The following is a 14,034-nucleotide window of genomic DNA, read 5'->3' on the forward strand; positions in this document are numbered from 1 at the left end:
GGTCGTCGACGAGTATGAAAACGAGTCAAAGCGGACCTTCTCGGAGACTTTGCGAGCACTTTCGATCAGCTCCTTCTTGGTGAAGGAATCGTTGGGGCTGCACTGCAGAGCTCCGGCTTTGGTCACCAGTCCGGTGCAGCTGAAACCCAGTTCGCCAACCTGCTTCTTGATGTGAGATCCAATCTGAAAAAGACAGAGTCCAAAGTTAAACACTGAGAATGAGAAAAATAAAGATCAAATGCTTTGTGAGTGAAATTGTGAGTTGCTGTTTTTACTTCGTCATTCTCGGCAGTGATGGCTGCATACTTGGCCTCATTGGCCAGATTCCCAAACTCATTGGTCAGCTGGTTGGCCAATCCGCCAAGGTCATCGGGGTTGGTGTTTGACTTGGTCACCTGAAAAAATAAAAGACGCTTATGTCAATACAGCCTGAGCCTAAGTACCAGCTAAAAATGTGACAAAAATAAGAACAACCTACCATCTCCTGTACGGTGACGGCAATGGCCTTGGCCGTCCTAACCATGGTGGTCTGGTAGTCCACAAAGCTACCCTCGGGTTCCAGGGTCGGCGCGTCTTCCATCTTGTTGATGGCGTCGTTGATGGAGTCCACCATGCCGCCCACGGCGCCGGCCGCGCTGGCCGCTTCGGCTAGAGTGGCTCCCAAGTCGTCCACGGCTTCCTTCATCATCTGCACCGACTCTTCCAGGGCCTCCTGCATGTGAGCGGCCTGTAGAAAGAAAAGGTTTGGTTCAAAAGGGCCTTGTTTTTGGGTACCAACACCAAAGTGCGTGTCAGTTTTTACCTTGGGGTTTCCTCCAGACTCCTTGGCCGTGTAGAGCATCTGCAGAGCTGACTCAGTCAGAGTTTTAGTCTGGTCTAAGACAGCCATCTGCTGTTGGCTGCTGAGTATCTTGGACGCCGTGCCAATGGCGGCCATGATCAGAGGCTCAAAGTAACTGACCATTTGGGAAACCTGAGAAGTTCAAAAAGGGGGGGACAACAATTGGCCTTGGTCCAAACGCAAATCCACCAGAGGTTCGAGTCTCACTTTGTGGCCCAACTGGGAAGCCTCGGCGCGTGCGGCCACGGCCACCGGTTCGATTAAATTGCTGATTTCGTGGACGGAGGCGGCCATCTGCTCGTGGAGGGCCTAAAGATGACACACAAAGTGATTGTTAGAACTTGTGGTGCATGGAAACGTTGGAATTTGATCTTTGTTTACCTCCATGGAGATGTCTTCTCGGGGCGTCAATTGCTGGCTGATGGCGGCCAGAGAAGCGTGGTCCACTTCGCGAATGCAGCCGTTCAGAACCTCGATGGCGTCGTCGCACTCCCTCTGCCCGGGAGCCTTTTCTCTGATGGAAAGATGGACAAGAAAAAAAGTGGATCGCCAAGATGTTTCCACACAGAAAGATTCCCTCACGGATATGAGCTCCTACCTCATGTTGGTGATAAGTTTCTTGATAGAGTCAGATACAGTTCTGGAGTGCCCGGCCAGCACGGACCACTTGGGAGGGTCTTTGGGGTTGACGGCCAAAGAGCGTGCCGTCTGGATCAGGCCCGTGGAACTTTCCAGCATGGTCTTTGCTGCCACCACAATGGGTTCCATGGCGGCGTGGCCCTAAAAAAATGAAATCAAACTTGGAGATGGAACTGCAATAAAGTTTTTGGGGAGGGCATATTCTAGATTGAACATACCTCTGGGCTTATCTGAGCCGGAATGCTGGCAAATTCTGGGTTGGAGGCAAAAGCTGTGAGGTTGTCCACGGCTTCGATCAGAGGACCAGTGGCTGCCTTACACTTTTCCCTGTTCTCTTGATTGAAGGCGCCATCCAAAGCCTGAAATCACATCATTTGAAAAAAAGGGCGTCTTATACTCGGGTAAAACACAAATAAAAATATTCTTTCTTGTGTTTTTATAGATGGCAAACCTTAATTGACTTGACTAAATTGGCAGTGGTGTTGGCCACCTCTTTGGCCGACTGCACAAATTGCCTCTTGGCCACCGGGTTGGGGGTTTTGGAGGACGCCAGGCGGCAAGCGTTACAAAGCGCCGACGTGTGTTTGGCCACAATGGTGGCGGCGGAAAGCACCTAGGGAACAACAGCATATCAGATCTCCAAAACAAAAAACAACAACACTCCAATTGGTGAAATGCTGAAGTGGTCTATACCTGTGATTGTGTGCATCCTGGGTCAACCAAGTTCTGGCAGGCCATCTGAATGGCTTGGTTAGCTCGGGCAAACTGAGAAGGATCCACCAGACCCTTCTGGCCTGCAGTACTGTTGGGGTCAGAAACACCCACCAAATAGGCAGCCTATAAGAGGTATAAAAGTCAGTTTTCATGGAAGAAATGCAGATGCTTCCAGTGTTTTTGTCGCCATTCCTACCTGAGCTGCAGCTTCCGTCAAACCACACAAGGCCTTGGAACCAGAACTGACCGAGTCGCCAAACTCTGGCAGGTTGGAGTTTTTGGCATTGTGGGAAATGCCAGCCATAGATTCGCCAAGGATCTTATTTATATAAAAAAAACGAGTTGGTTATAAAGGAAGAAGGAAAACCCACAATGGCGTCTAACCTTGGAGTTTTCCATCACGCTGTCGATACAATCAAAGTAGGAGAGCTCGTTGACGGCTTCTGTGGGGTTCTCCAGCATCCCTCTCACCGACTAGACCGCAAAAAACATGATGATATATTGTTAACATGGTTACCTAGCAAGAGATCACAGTTAAAAAAAAAACGGGAGAATGCCAAAAGGACGGAAAATGTACCTCCAGTTCTCGAAGGGCGTTGTCACATTCCTTTTGTCCTGGAGCTTGCTGAGTACACATGGTTATCAGCTGATTGATGCTATCTGTAACCGCCCTATTAATGTAAAGAAAGAGGATTCGGACCAAAGGATCTGGGGTATATGGCCTTGGGGAAATGTTACCGAGCGGCGGCTGCCAGCTGGTTCTTCAGGTTAGGAGAGTTGGGGTCTGTGGACAGTGCTTTGGCGGACAGGAGGAGTTTGCTGGATGACACGGAGATGGTCTTCAGGTTGGACACCACTTGAGTTCGGTCTTCTTTAGACTGGAGAAAATAGGAGGACAGTTTAGAAATGAAATCCTTTTTGGTATCATCATGTGACTCCTTCAGACTGACCTGTGATGTTCCCGCCATGTCGACGCCGGCCTCCAAGAAGTTGCTAAAGTCCTGTCCGAACTTGCCGGTGGCCCTGGCCATGTCCCGGGTGGTGGCTCGCGATGCCTGGACCACCTCGTTGGCGGACTGGTTCAAATTGGCTGCCACTTGGTTGAGTTGAGCTTGAACTTCTTGGAAGCTTCTTCCACTTGATGGGAACTGAGAAAGGAAAACATTATTGCACGAGCAACTATAGAATCTTGAATTGAATATGTTGCATTTGTACATTGTTTATTGCTTAATTGGCCTAAATTGAATGGCAGAGAAGTGTATGTCTATTTTGAATAGAATTTTTATTGGGAGTCAAAAAAATGGTACCGAGTAGTACATTGCACTCACAGAATCAGCCAGAAGAGATTTGCTGGCTTCAGCCACTGTCCGAATAGCATTGTCCACATCCCTCTGCCCGGGAAGGCAATTCACGCATCTATTCAAGGCCTGGGACACGGCTTTGGCCACCTAGTAGACGCACAAAAACACATTTTAGACCTCACCCACTTCACCCAAGGCAGATCTCCAGCCATTTTGAATCTTTGCCCGACCTGTGCGAGTCGTTGCTGACTCTCGGGGTCTCCCGGCTTATTAACGGCCTTCTTGGTCTCCTCGATCAAGTTGGCCGACTTGTCCATGACATCGCTGGCGCAATCCAGCAGAGCGCTTCGCGCGGCCGCGTCGTCGGTGGTGGCGGCGACGCCTCGGGCTGCCGAGGCCAAGGACTTGAGAGCTTGGGCCACGTCCCTGGCCGCCATTCCTTCAAAAAACAACAAACACATGCATTAATACAGATAATGTCATAGATCTTTTGGGGTATTTGACTTACCTGTATAGTTCTCATTGCCCTGGGTCGCCTCACTCAGCAACTGGGCCACGGCTGAGCTCACTGCTTTGGTACTGGTACCGAGGTCCTGGGAGCATTTCTCCAGCTGGAAAATGGCAGAAGCAGTTATAGACTGGGGTTTCTAAGTCCTTAAATTCTGGATGCAGTGGGCGGGACTTACATTCTCGCCCGGCAAGGGTTTGAGTTTGCCTTCGTCGGCCGAAGCTTTGGCATCCTGAAGGTCCTTCTCCAGACGTCTCACCATTGACAGGGCGTTGTCTATCTCCAGTGGGCCACATGCTTCTTGGGCCTGCACAAGTACAACGTTTTTAGCTTGCTAGCACGTGTATCATCAGATGGGAATTTTATGGAGGTCAAGTTCTGAGGAGAAACTTTCAAAAGGCAACACGGCACCTTCTGTGAAGCGGTTCGGAGCTCGGCTAAAGCGCTAGCCAGATTCTTAGCGCACTGGCTTAGCTGCATTGCGGATGCCTGGTCACCGATGGTAGGGACGGTAGCTTTGGAGGCCGTCACCATCTTGGCGCCGGGCTGAAACATGGGGAAAGATTATGAAAGCCTTTGTTGCAACAGTAATTTTTGAAGGATCATACTAGGAAGTTGAATGTCAATTCTTATTTGCAGTACCTGTAGAAAGTTCTGGCTTGCACCAATGAGGGCCAACTGAGCACTGGGGCTATCAGGCTGGGATTGGCTGCCTCGAACTCCTTGAACCAACTGAGGGATTTGCTCTGCTACCACCTACAAGAAATGCACAACAACAAAAAATGTCAATCAAAACCACCCCCTAAAAAAATCATCTGTGTTGAATCACTTTAACCTATACACTGCAATTCATTGAGGGAGACCTCAATGCCTCCCAAAAATACCAAAGATAACTCCAAGTAAACATGAAAAGAAGAATATTTTTAAACATATACACTCCCACCGAGGATGATAGACGTCCAGTATGTGTACAGTAATACCTCAAATAATAATAATCGAAAAATCACCCCTATAGTAACTATATATACTTTTCTCTTCTATGCTAAGTCCTATTAGCAAGAGTGGTTTCCGCTTGAGTTTCAGCCTAGATTTTCACATTTTTCTGAACTTTTTTCTTAATTAATTCGCAATAATTGAGGGTTGACTGTATTTACCTTGCAACTCTGGACCAGCTGCTGCTGAGCAGCCGGGTTCTTATTGGAGGAAGCAGCGTGTTGCGCCGCCGCGATGGTTTGAGTTGCCGCCGCGGCCGCTTGTCTCGCCGCGTTCTGTCACGAAACGGGAAAAACAATTCCAATTCAAAAAAGTCCGGCGCTAGACTCAAAATGCAACGTCTTTTCTTACCTCGAGCTTGTTGACCAGTCGCTTTTTGATGGCGTTCTGCGCGGCGGCATTGGTGGCCATTCGGAGGCCTTCGGCCGCTTCGCGCAATCGTTGCTGTTGCTCTTCGCTGTCGGGATTGGCCGCCGCCCCCTGAATTCCAAAAATCATGTTTAACTGGGACCACAACGATTTTGAAATGATGTAAAAATTCCGGTACGAAAATAGAAGTTAACCTTGGCAGCTTCCACCATTTTGGCGGTGGCGTCCGCCAAAAGCTTGGCGGCCGACAGGAGCTTCCGTGAATTTTCCAGGTCCGTCTCGCCCTCCGCGTCCATTTTGATGGCGTTGACCAGATCGGACGTAGCTTGAGCCAGGATGCGAGCTTGACGAACCATCTCGCCTACAAACAGGAGATGGAGACATTTAATGCAAATTCCAATACGCTTGACTTTAAACTTGGTGCTAAATGTGCTATGGAATGTCAATGGTGGTGACAATGCCATTTTGGGTTAGCTTGATTAGGGACTATCAGCATGTTGACACATTGTCTTTATCTTCTGTGGCGAGTACTGCATTGTCATGCAACAGTTATTTATAAAAACTAGACTCTATAATATAGTAATAATATTTGTTTGACTCAGAGGCTGAGATGAGAAGACCAATTTTCTAAAACTAATAAAAAAACTCTGATTTTACTATGATTCAAAACTAAAAATACTCATAATGGCAGAAATGACTACTTGAAGCAAACATGTCACCCACCAGCATTTCCCATGGAGCTAAAGATGTTCTCAGTGACATCCAAAATGCGATCTGTGGCCTCCCCATGACGGCCAATGGGGTGACCGCCACTGGCGTACTGCTTGATGTGCTGCAGCAGCTCGTTGAGGGCCTGCGTGACGCCAGTGGCGGCCACGCCCACTTGCTTCAGCAGGCCTTCGTCCTGAGTGGCGCCCTGGGAGGCGTCCACGCAACCTTCCACGGACTTGGCCACCAGTTTGCCTGCTTCTATCAGCTGCTCTTGACACACTGGCGAGCTGATGGTCGGCGCCACCACCTTGGCAACGGGAGAGAAATGTACATTACGACTCAACATAGAGCCACAAGTGGCTCGAGAGCCACAATTTCGCCACATTTGCATCTACAATGTGTGCTTCGGAATCTTAAATTTGAAAGAAGGATAGAATAATATTGAAATGGACTCACTCGAGTGCAAGCCACCAGCTGAGAGGTGGACAAAGCACATTGGGTGGCCGCGGCGATGACTCGATTCTGTTGAGCCGAGTCTTCGCTCTTCTGGGCCACGTTCTTGGCTTTGAGGACCAGGGCCGCCGCCGCGTTGGCCACGGCTTTGGCCAACTGCATCAGCATATCCTGTAAAGGGCAGAAGTGTACGTTATTTGGCGGCAAACACCAAGTAAAGTCAAGTGAATTCGGCCCAAAGCAAATCATTGAATTCCAGTAATCATTCATGTGAGGGTGATTGATTTATAACTGGATTAGAACAAACTAAATGTGGATTAAATAGGGTTAATTTCTTGAGTTTGACACCCCAGATTTGCAGTATTTAGAATAAATGAAAAATCAATACTTCATCGTACCAATTATTTGAGTTTTGATTGGTGGATTATGAATTTAAGCACATTTTTCTTTGATTGGCATTGCAGCGTTTAATGTCTGAAGCAGACATTTGTTACCATCATTTGACAATAAGAGGGCACTCTCCATCTGGTAGCCCTGAAAGATCCTTTACCTCCAAACTGTCACGTATACAGATGAGAAGGAACAATCAAAAAGACACAAAAAACGGTGTATTTTTACAGTTTCTCAGAAATACCAGGTGCAATGATTAATCTTAAGATTTTCCCTTCAAAGTAAGACATTTGTACTACCTAATTAAACCATAAATATGGAGGTAAAATTTGAGAATTACAGGGCATCTTATATGGGAGAAATTGTAAAACCCAACCATTTTAAGGCAATTTTAAGGCTTATATGCGAGTAAATATGGCAATTACAGTTTTAGGAGCAAAATGGACCAACCTGAAACTGTGGATCGGTGTCCGTCTCTCCGATATGGGACAGTAATTCTCCACTGGCTTGGCCCACGTTTCCAGCCGCTTGGAGTAGATTCTGTCGAGGCTAAAAAAGCACAAAATCATTAAAAAAATACTTTCAAAATGACAGCGTATATGATGAAATACCTCTGTGCTAGAGGGCTGAGCCGTCTTGAGCATGTCGGAGACGGCGCCCGCCAAGTTCTTGGCGGCCCCCAGTAGCTGCTGTCCATTGCCTCCTTCGTCCTCCATGAGCGCCGCCAATAGTTTGACGCCCTTTGACATCTCGGTGAGGTTGGACGAGATGGTGGTGACGGCGCAGCCCACCGCCGTGTAGTCCGTCTCGGCCGGGTCGCCTGGGAACGGATTTGTCAAAAAATACTTCATTTCTGGCCAAAATGGCAGCATTTTTGCAAGACTAACCCGCAGTGAGGTTGACCATGGAGGCCGTCCCGGCGGTAATGGCATCCACCTGAGAGTGGATCTCGTGTTTGGATTCGTCCATTTTGTTCTTGCGCCAAGCTTGGGATGCCTTGGAAAGGAACGAGAAGGAGTTATGTGGTGAATGCGCTATTGGATTTGAGTTTGATGGCAAAATGAGCAGAATGGAATCTTACGGCATCTGTTCCCAGGGGAGGAAGAGTGTCAAAGTCATCTAGGGAGGCCTGAGCCGCCTGGACGGCGTGCATGCTGGAGTTGATGGTTCCGGTTAGGGCTTGCTGAGCAGAAGTCTGCAAAAAAAAATAAAATAAAATGAACATGAATCAGTCTTTAAAAAAACCAACATTTTTAGACCCTATTTTTTGATTATTGCGGCCAAGTCTGGTCTACAATACTATTGAAGAAGCACTTATGGTTTTGGGGCCTTTTTTTTTTTTTACCAGTGGCGGCATGTGTCCCCGATGCATCTGTCCACTGGTGATGTGCTGCTTGGCCTGAGGCATGGAGCCCATCTGGAAACTCTCGGGACCGCCGGCTCCGGAGCGCATGATGGCCGGCAGGGCCACCGAGCCCGTCTCCACCTTGCCCACTTTGTTGAATTGTTGCTGCATCACTGTTGACCTGTAATGAGATGACAAAAATTAAATTAAATAAAATCAACGATGGGCTAACAGTCATATCTTTGCTTGGCTGGGATTTTTTAAGAAGCCCAAACATACTTTTTAGGTGAGACAGAGTCCTCCAGCATGGTGGATTCTTCATCTCCCTCCAGTCCAAAGTGGTCTTTGCTTTTTTTCTGTCAATAGAAGTTACATTAGAGCATGTTCATAAAGACACATTTTTTTAGCATGTGTTATTTAGTTTTGCCTATGGAAAAGTTCCCCAGGTTTAAAATTGAGTATATAAAAAAAATAAAATAAGTATTTTCTGGACCAATTACTCTCATTTGCTGTGTAATTTCAACATTGGATTATAAATTATTCCATACTGTACCCCCATTCTTCATTAAACTCTATTTCTGTAGTCATTTTGTATTTGGTAACATCTAAAATGTGTTGACCAATTTTTTTTTTAAATATTTAACAGTAGAACTAAAAGTTTGATGTAAATAAAAGATAAATCTTTGTGTTTACAGCCCCCAAAACATGTATAAAACCTGTATTATGACAAAACTGAAGAGACTAGAGGGTATCCTTATCAGTATTATTCTTATTCCGATTACCTTTTTAAGAATGATGTCAATATAACCAGCAATAAGTTGTGCAATTTGCTCTCCTTCTGTGGTTTGTACCGAGTAGTAGCCATCTTGGTAATCTCCAAAGTCCTAAAAGCAAAAACAAATCACATTTTGTTCAGCTATTGACGTCAAAGGAGTCAAAATCCAAAATGGTGGCCGCTTGCTTTTGTTTTTGTAGTCACTTACCAGCGTGAAACTCTTGGGTGAAGCGGCCCAACGTTTAATATTGGTCAAGTTCCACTCCTGGATGACTTCTTTGGTTTTCTCATCCACCCTCATCACACTCTCTTTGGTGATGCCCAGCAGTCGCGGGACCAGTTTGTTCTTGCCCTTCATCTTCTCCTGAAAGCCGTTTGGATGAGAAAATGAGTCAGTTCCGCCATTTTGGCTCATAGCGAGACGGGATCGTTTTTACCTTGACCAAGAAAAACGACACTCCGTAGGTTTTTAGGGATCTGGCCTGCTTTACGTAGCTGACTTTGGCCTCGATTTCCGTCAGGTTTTGACAGTTTTTGTGGACCTGCAAAGACAGTAAAAAATCGTCGTTAATAGCGCATTTTCCGGACTATAAGTCGCACTTTTTTGTTCGTAATTTGGTCTGAAAACAATTATGTTAACAGATACCTATTCAGCCGGTTGTTTTATTTTACTATTGTTAGATCCTTACCTGAAATATCCTTTTCTCTCCTTTGTGTTTGATGTACTCTTTGGGAAGAAACTCTTTTAAACTGTCGGGAACAAAACAGGAATTAGATGGAATGTAGTTTTGAAAAAGAGACTAAAATAAATCAAAATAGTACTCACTCTAAGAATCCAGGCTTGTGTTTGTTCTCATTGTGGTCACCAAATTGGATCTGACATTGATAACCTGCAAACTCACAAGCCTTGTCGAAGGAGACTGGATGAGAGCCGTTGAGAATGTCATCTCGGGCCTGTCCCCAAAGTACAAAAGTTACCAATCAATAAATACAAAACACCTTATTAAAATAAAGAGTAGGGATGTATATTAAATTTCCTGATTTTCCCCCTTTTAAATCAATAATTGTCATTATTTAATCCATTTTTTCCGTGTTTTTAGTTCAAAAATCATTGTGTAAAATCTAAAAATATATTTTAAAAAAATCTAAAATAAATATTGTTTTAGATCTATAAAAAACAGAATATTCAGGGCTTTTAATCCAGTTCATTTAATCCATTTATAAATATAAAAAAATGTCAATATTATATCTAAAATGGCCCCCATTTACCTGTACGTAAAGGAGGTTGAGCTGCACGGGGTCCCTGGAGTCCACATTTTGGTCCGAGTAGAAGAACTTCCTCCTCAGCAACAGCATCTCCGTCTCCTCTACTCCTTGTTCCCTCAAAGTTCGTCCGTGGTCCAACCAGTTCACTAAAAAAGGACAAAAACATACATTTCTAGACTAGTTCAGCTTTTAGGCAAAAAAAAGCGCATCTGCGCCATACATTCATCATCGGTGTGGAGCTTCTGTTTGAGCTTTTCCATCTTCTTATCATCTCTCAGCAGGGTTTTGTCTCTTTTGAGAGTTCCCGTGATCTCCTCCTTCTTCTCCTCACCGATGTCCCGCACTAGCGAATACTCGTCGTAGTTTGTGATGCCTAAAATCAGAGTTTTCGTGACTAAGTTGGTCTTTGAGCGGTGCAGTTTTTTCGTTTTAAACCTATTCTGGCGCAGATGGTCATGAGCATGTCGCTGACGATCTTGGAATCGTCCACCATGACGGTTTTCACCGTGCCGTCCAACATTCGGATCTTTAAAGGTCTCTGCTTCTTCTTGTACTCCAGAGTGTCCTGTGAGAAGACATGTTTTTTTTTTTTTTTAAATGGCTAGACTTATGACTTGATTTAAATGTTGGATGGGATTGGATAACTTTATTTTGTGAGGGACTCACCCCATTCCTCAACATGTAGTAGTCTAGAGCTTTTCCAGCCTCCAGCCAAATGCCTTTCTTGGGGTCTTCATCGGAGAGAAACAGTCCGTAATCATTGGCTGCAACCATGACAACAACAAAGGAATTATTATGCGGATAAATGCCTTCAATCCTATATTTTTAGTAACTCTAAAAGTTCTGAGTGATCCATACAAGTTTTCCACTCTTAAAAAACATTCCACTTTGTCAGTACAGTAATGAATACCTTGAGATACAAGTTCAATGCATTCCAGAACCAAGCTCATATCTCAAATCAAATTTTCCCATGTAAAATAGCGACTGAATACAAATTAATCTGTTTCCACCATAGGAAAAAAAATATCTGAAAATAGGGTGTTACAATGGAAAATTTGCAGGAAATTTTACTATTAGCTCAAATTTTTGGTACATTAAGACACTCAATGTATTTCAGGGTATTACTGTTCAGGGGGAAGGACGCCATTTTGGACGGCAAAAAGACACCAGACTGGGGCTAAAAATACTGTACAAGTTCCATTCATGAGAAAAAGGCGAATATTAACAAAGACGTGAGACGGGTTGGGTTTTTATCGAGAAAATGATCGTAAACATTTAACATTTTTAGCTAATGGCTGCTACTCCAGGGTGGGGCTTCCCCAATGATTTGGATCTTGGACATAAAAAAAAAGGGGAAATGTCGGTAAAAACCACATTGCACTTAGCATTCTTCCCATAGCATAGTATATAGTATTATTTCTTTTGCGATTCATTCATTTAAAATTCTTTTAAATGAAAAATAAAGATAGTTTATCAAGCGTAACTCACGCTGTCCAAGCTGTGCCTCCGTCACCCTCTCCCTGATGATGCGGCAGGCATCGTAGACCATGGTGGAGGGCTCAAACTGCATGGTCTTGACCACATTTCGCACACCGATCTTCAACGACAAGGCCACCATGATGTCTCCTTTTGCACGTCCACCCAACTCACTCCTTAACCCCGACAAATAGAGAAAAAAAGCACGTCAGGTCAAATATTCCAAGAGATTTTACAAAACGTCAACGAACTAGACCTTTTTCATTTTTGTTGTTGTTTAACTTGACACAATAGGCAAATAAAATGATAATAACTGTACATGTATTCTTTATACTTTAATAATGATGACATAACATAGCCACAGAATGTAGCCACACAACTTAGCGTTAGCTTTATTTCCAACAGTCAGTAAAGTTCACTTTGGCAGGAAATAGTTTGAAGGGGGAAAACTGTTGCAGATTGAAGCAATTATCATCCTTAAAAAAACAAATAAAAATGTCTTCATTTCTACGGGAGTGCAAGGTCATGTCGAGTGAGTTGATACATTGTAAAAATGCCCTAAAAAAGCCCTGTCACATTATTTTGTCACTTTAAAAAATATATCCTTGGAAAAACAAGTTAAGACTCTAAACTGCAAGTCTAGTAAAAGCTGCATTAAATAGTTTGAAGTCGAAATTATAACCAAAGCATAATGGATTTTAGCTAATGTAATTACTATATAAGATGCTCTGGCTGACTCAAAAAATTAGAATATGGCTTATAAATTGATACATTCCACAAGTTACAAATATTCAAAGTAGCCCATTAAGAGAACTTAAATAAATTGGAGTTCTTTCCAATGAAAATCTTAACAGCATGAATAATAGGGAGTTTTTTTTCAGGGTAGCCATTTTAAAATGAGGAACTTGCCAACCGGAAAAGTTACAGAATTTCATCCCAGAATGTAAAGAAAAAACAGTTGCTAGCTAACTGCATTTTCGAATTTAGACACTTTAGTTTCTCAATTAAAAAGGAAGAGGGTTGAGGCTAGGACAAGGGCAACTTGAAATGTTTCAAATATAAAGATTTGTCAATCATTTAGTTTGAAGAATTGATGTTTTGACAGTGTTTGACATTTTAAAATTTGACACTAAAACGTCCAAGTCTACTGTGCCAATTCGGTGACCTCAAGAACTTCTCCCTCTTCTCCCCCTCCTCCTCTTGGCTGACGTGTGACATCATTTCCTGTTTTAAAAAGCCCCTCTATGCCATATAAGGGCATTCCAGCAGTGAACACACCCCCAGCTATGATTCAGCTGGAAGCGCCGTATCCTGTCTGCTGAGTCTTAAAGGACATCTTCAAAAGTGCTGAGGAAAATATAAGACAATTCACTTTTCTTTTTTTAGGACAGAGAAGTGTCTTTTAAGGCATTTTGTAAAACATTTGGAGATTCAACATACATACAGTCAACTTTTCCACTGCAGTCTAATTAATGTCTATGAAACTGTCAAACATAAGAGCCAAAATGAAGGTTTGCTAGCATGACAATAGCATCTAAAAACAGCATGAGGACAAAAAATACATTGTTCTTGGATGGTTGTCATTTTTCTTATGAAAATAGCTGTAAAAAAACTAGCTTGACTTTATTTTATTTTGATTTTTGTACTAGTTTGGATTCAAAGTAGATTTAGTAGTTGTGGAAACTATGTAAGATTAGGTATTTGTGTGAATTGTGTGAAAAATGCAACTGCTAAGGCCTTATTTGTGACTTCCTGTGATTGGTCGCTTCCTTCCGTGACATGGGAAAGCTGTCTTGTCAACTGTCAGCCTGCTAGCCAAATTGTCTGTATCTGCATGCTAGCATCAACAGATGGGGACTATCTTTTTTACGCAAAGAAAATGCTGACTCGTGCCCGTCTTTCCCCCCTCCCCCTCATTTTAATAGCACCGAGAATTCTGGGAAAAAGCCTAATGGAAATGTTGGCCCAAACTTTAACATGCCGACAAACCGAAAGATGTTTAAATTGTCTCGAGGGACGGCTCAGGAAACAGACTCTGCTACTTGTTGTATTGCTTTAGGAAACCTTCATTTTCTGAACTGCTTGTCGTCACGAGGGTCCCGGGGGGTGCTGAAGCCTATCTCAGGCAGGGAACAGACACAAACAAACAATGGTTCACAGCTAGGCACAATTTTAAGTGTTCAACTAGCTAGCTTGTGGCGGAAATAAGGTGAGGGGGCAACTATGGACTCATAGTGTTGACAGAGGTGATGA

At 44.0% G+C, this 14,034-nt stretch overlaps 1 protein-coding gene across 1 annotated transcript in view; it reads right to left on the minus strand.

Moving 5' to 3' along the window:
- Positions 1–14,034, minus strand: part of tln1 (talin 1) — a 30,169-nt gene that overhangs the window by 12,103 nt on the left and 4,032 nt on the right. Inside the window, exons 2-43 of the mRNA XM_077737245.1 lie at positions 11,794–11,957; positions 10,972–11,069; positions 10,741–10,870; positions 10,526–10,678; positions 10,309–10,451; positions 9,866–9,993; positions 9,729–9,789; positions 9,477–9,581; positions 9,248–9,403; positions 9,047–9,148; positions 8,544–8,620; positions 8,265–8,445; positions 8,001–8,114; positions 7,807–7,915; positions 7,531–7,739; positions 7,370–7,468; positions 6,533–6,700; positions 6,089–6,383; positions 5,560–5,726; positions 5,348–5,476; positions 5,158–5,271; positions 4,646–4,759; positions 4,415–4,549; positions 4,182–4,310; positions 4,004–4,106; positions 3,726–3,934; positions 3,523–3,642; positions 3,145–3,342; positions 2,933–3,072; positions 2,772–2,865; positions 2,579–2,668; positions 2,391–2,513; positions 2,174–2,317; positions 1,932–2,093; positions 1,699–1,839; positions 1,440–1,621; positions 1,223–1,355; positions 1,049–1,150; positions 803–973; positions 479–727; positions 276–395; positions 37–183 (exon numbers count right to left, since the gene is read on the minus strand). Coding sequence (XP_077593371.1) covers positions 37–183; positions 276–395; positions 479–727; positions 803–973; positions 1,049–1,150; positions 1,223–1,355; positions 1,440–1,621; positions 1,699–1,839; positions 1,932–2,093; positions 2,174–2,317; positions 2,391–2,513; positions 2,579–2,668; positions 2,772–2,865; positions 2,933–3,072; positions 3,145–3,342; positions 3,523–3,642; positions 3,726–3,934; positions 4,004–4,106; positions 4,182–4,310; positions 4,415–4,549; positions 4,646–4,759; positions 5,158–5,271; positions 5,348–5,476; positions 5,560–5,726; positions 6,089–6,383; positions 6,533–6,700; positions 7,370–7,468; positions 7,531–7,739; positions 7,807–7,915; positions 8,001–8,114; positions 8,265–8,445; positions 8,544–8,620; positions 9,047–9,148; positions 9,248–9,403; positions 9,477–9,581; positions 9,729–9,789; positions 9,866–9,993; positions 10,309–10,451; positions 10,526–10,678; positions 10,741–10,870; positions 10,972–11,069; positions 11,794–11,923 — 5,874 coding nt within the window. The 5' untranslated portion in view covers positions 11,924–11,957. The remainder of the gene's footprint in view (positions 1–36; positions 184–275; positions 396–478; positions 728–802; positions 974–1,048; positions 1,151–1,222; positions 1,356–1,439; positions 1,622–1,698; positions 1,840–1,931; positions 2,094–2,173; positions 2,318–2,390; positions 2,514–2,578; positions 2,669–2,771; positions 2,866–2,932; positions 3,073–3,144; positions 3,343–3,522; positions 3,643–3,725; positions 3,935–4,003; positions 4,107–4,181; positions 4,311–4,414; positions 4,550–4,645; positions 4,760–5,157; positions 5,272–5,347; positions 5,477–5,559; positions 5,727–6,088; positions 6,384–6,532; positions 6,701–7,369; positions 7,469–7,530; positions 7,740–7,806; positions 7,916–8,000; positions 8,115–8,264; positions 8,446–8,543; positions 8,621–9,046; positions 9,149–9,247; positions 9,404–9,476; positions 9,582–9,728; positions 9,790–9,865; positions 9,994–10,308; positions 10,452–10,525; positions 10,679–10,740; positions 10,871–10,971; positions 11,070–11,793; positions 11,958–14,034) is intronic.

This window comes from Stigmatopora nigra, chromosome 17 (assembly GCF_051989575.1).
Source record: "Stigmatopora nigra isolate UIUO_SnigA chromosome 17, RoL_Snig_1.1, whole genome shotgun sequence".
NCBI lineage: Eukaryota > Metazoa > Chordata > Actinopteri > Syngnathiformes > Syngnathidae > Stigmatopora > Stigmatopora nigra.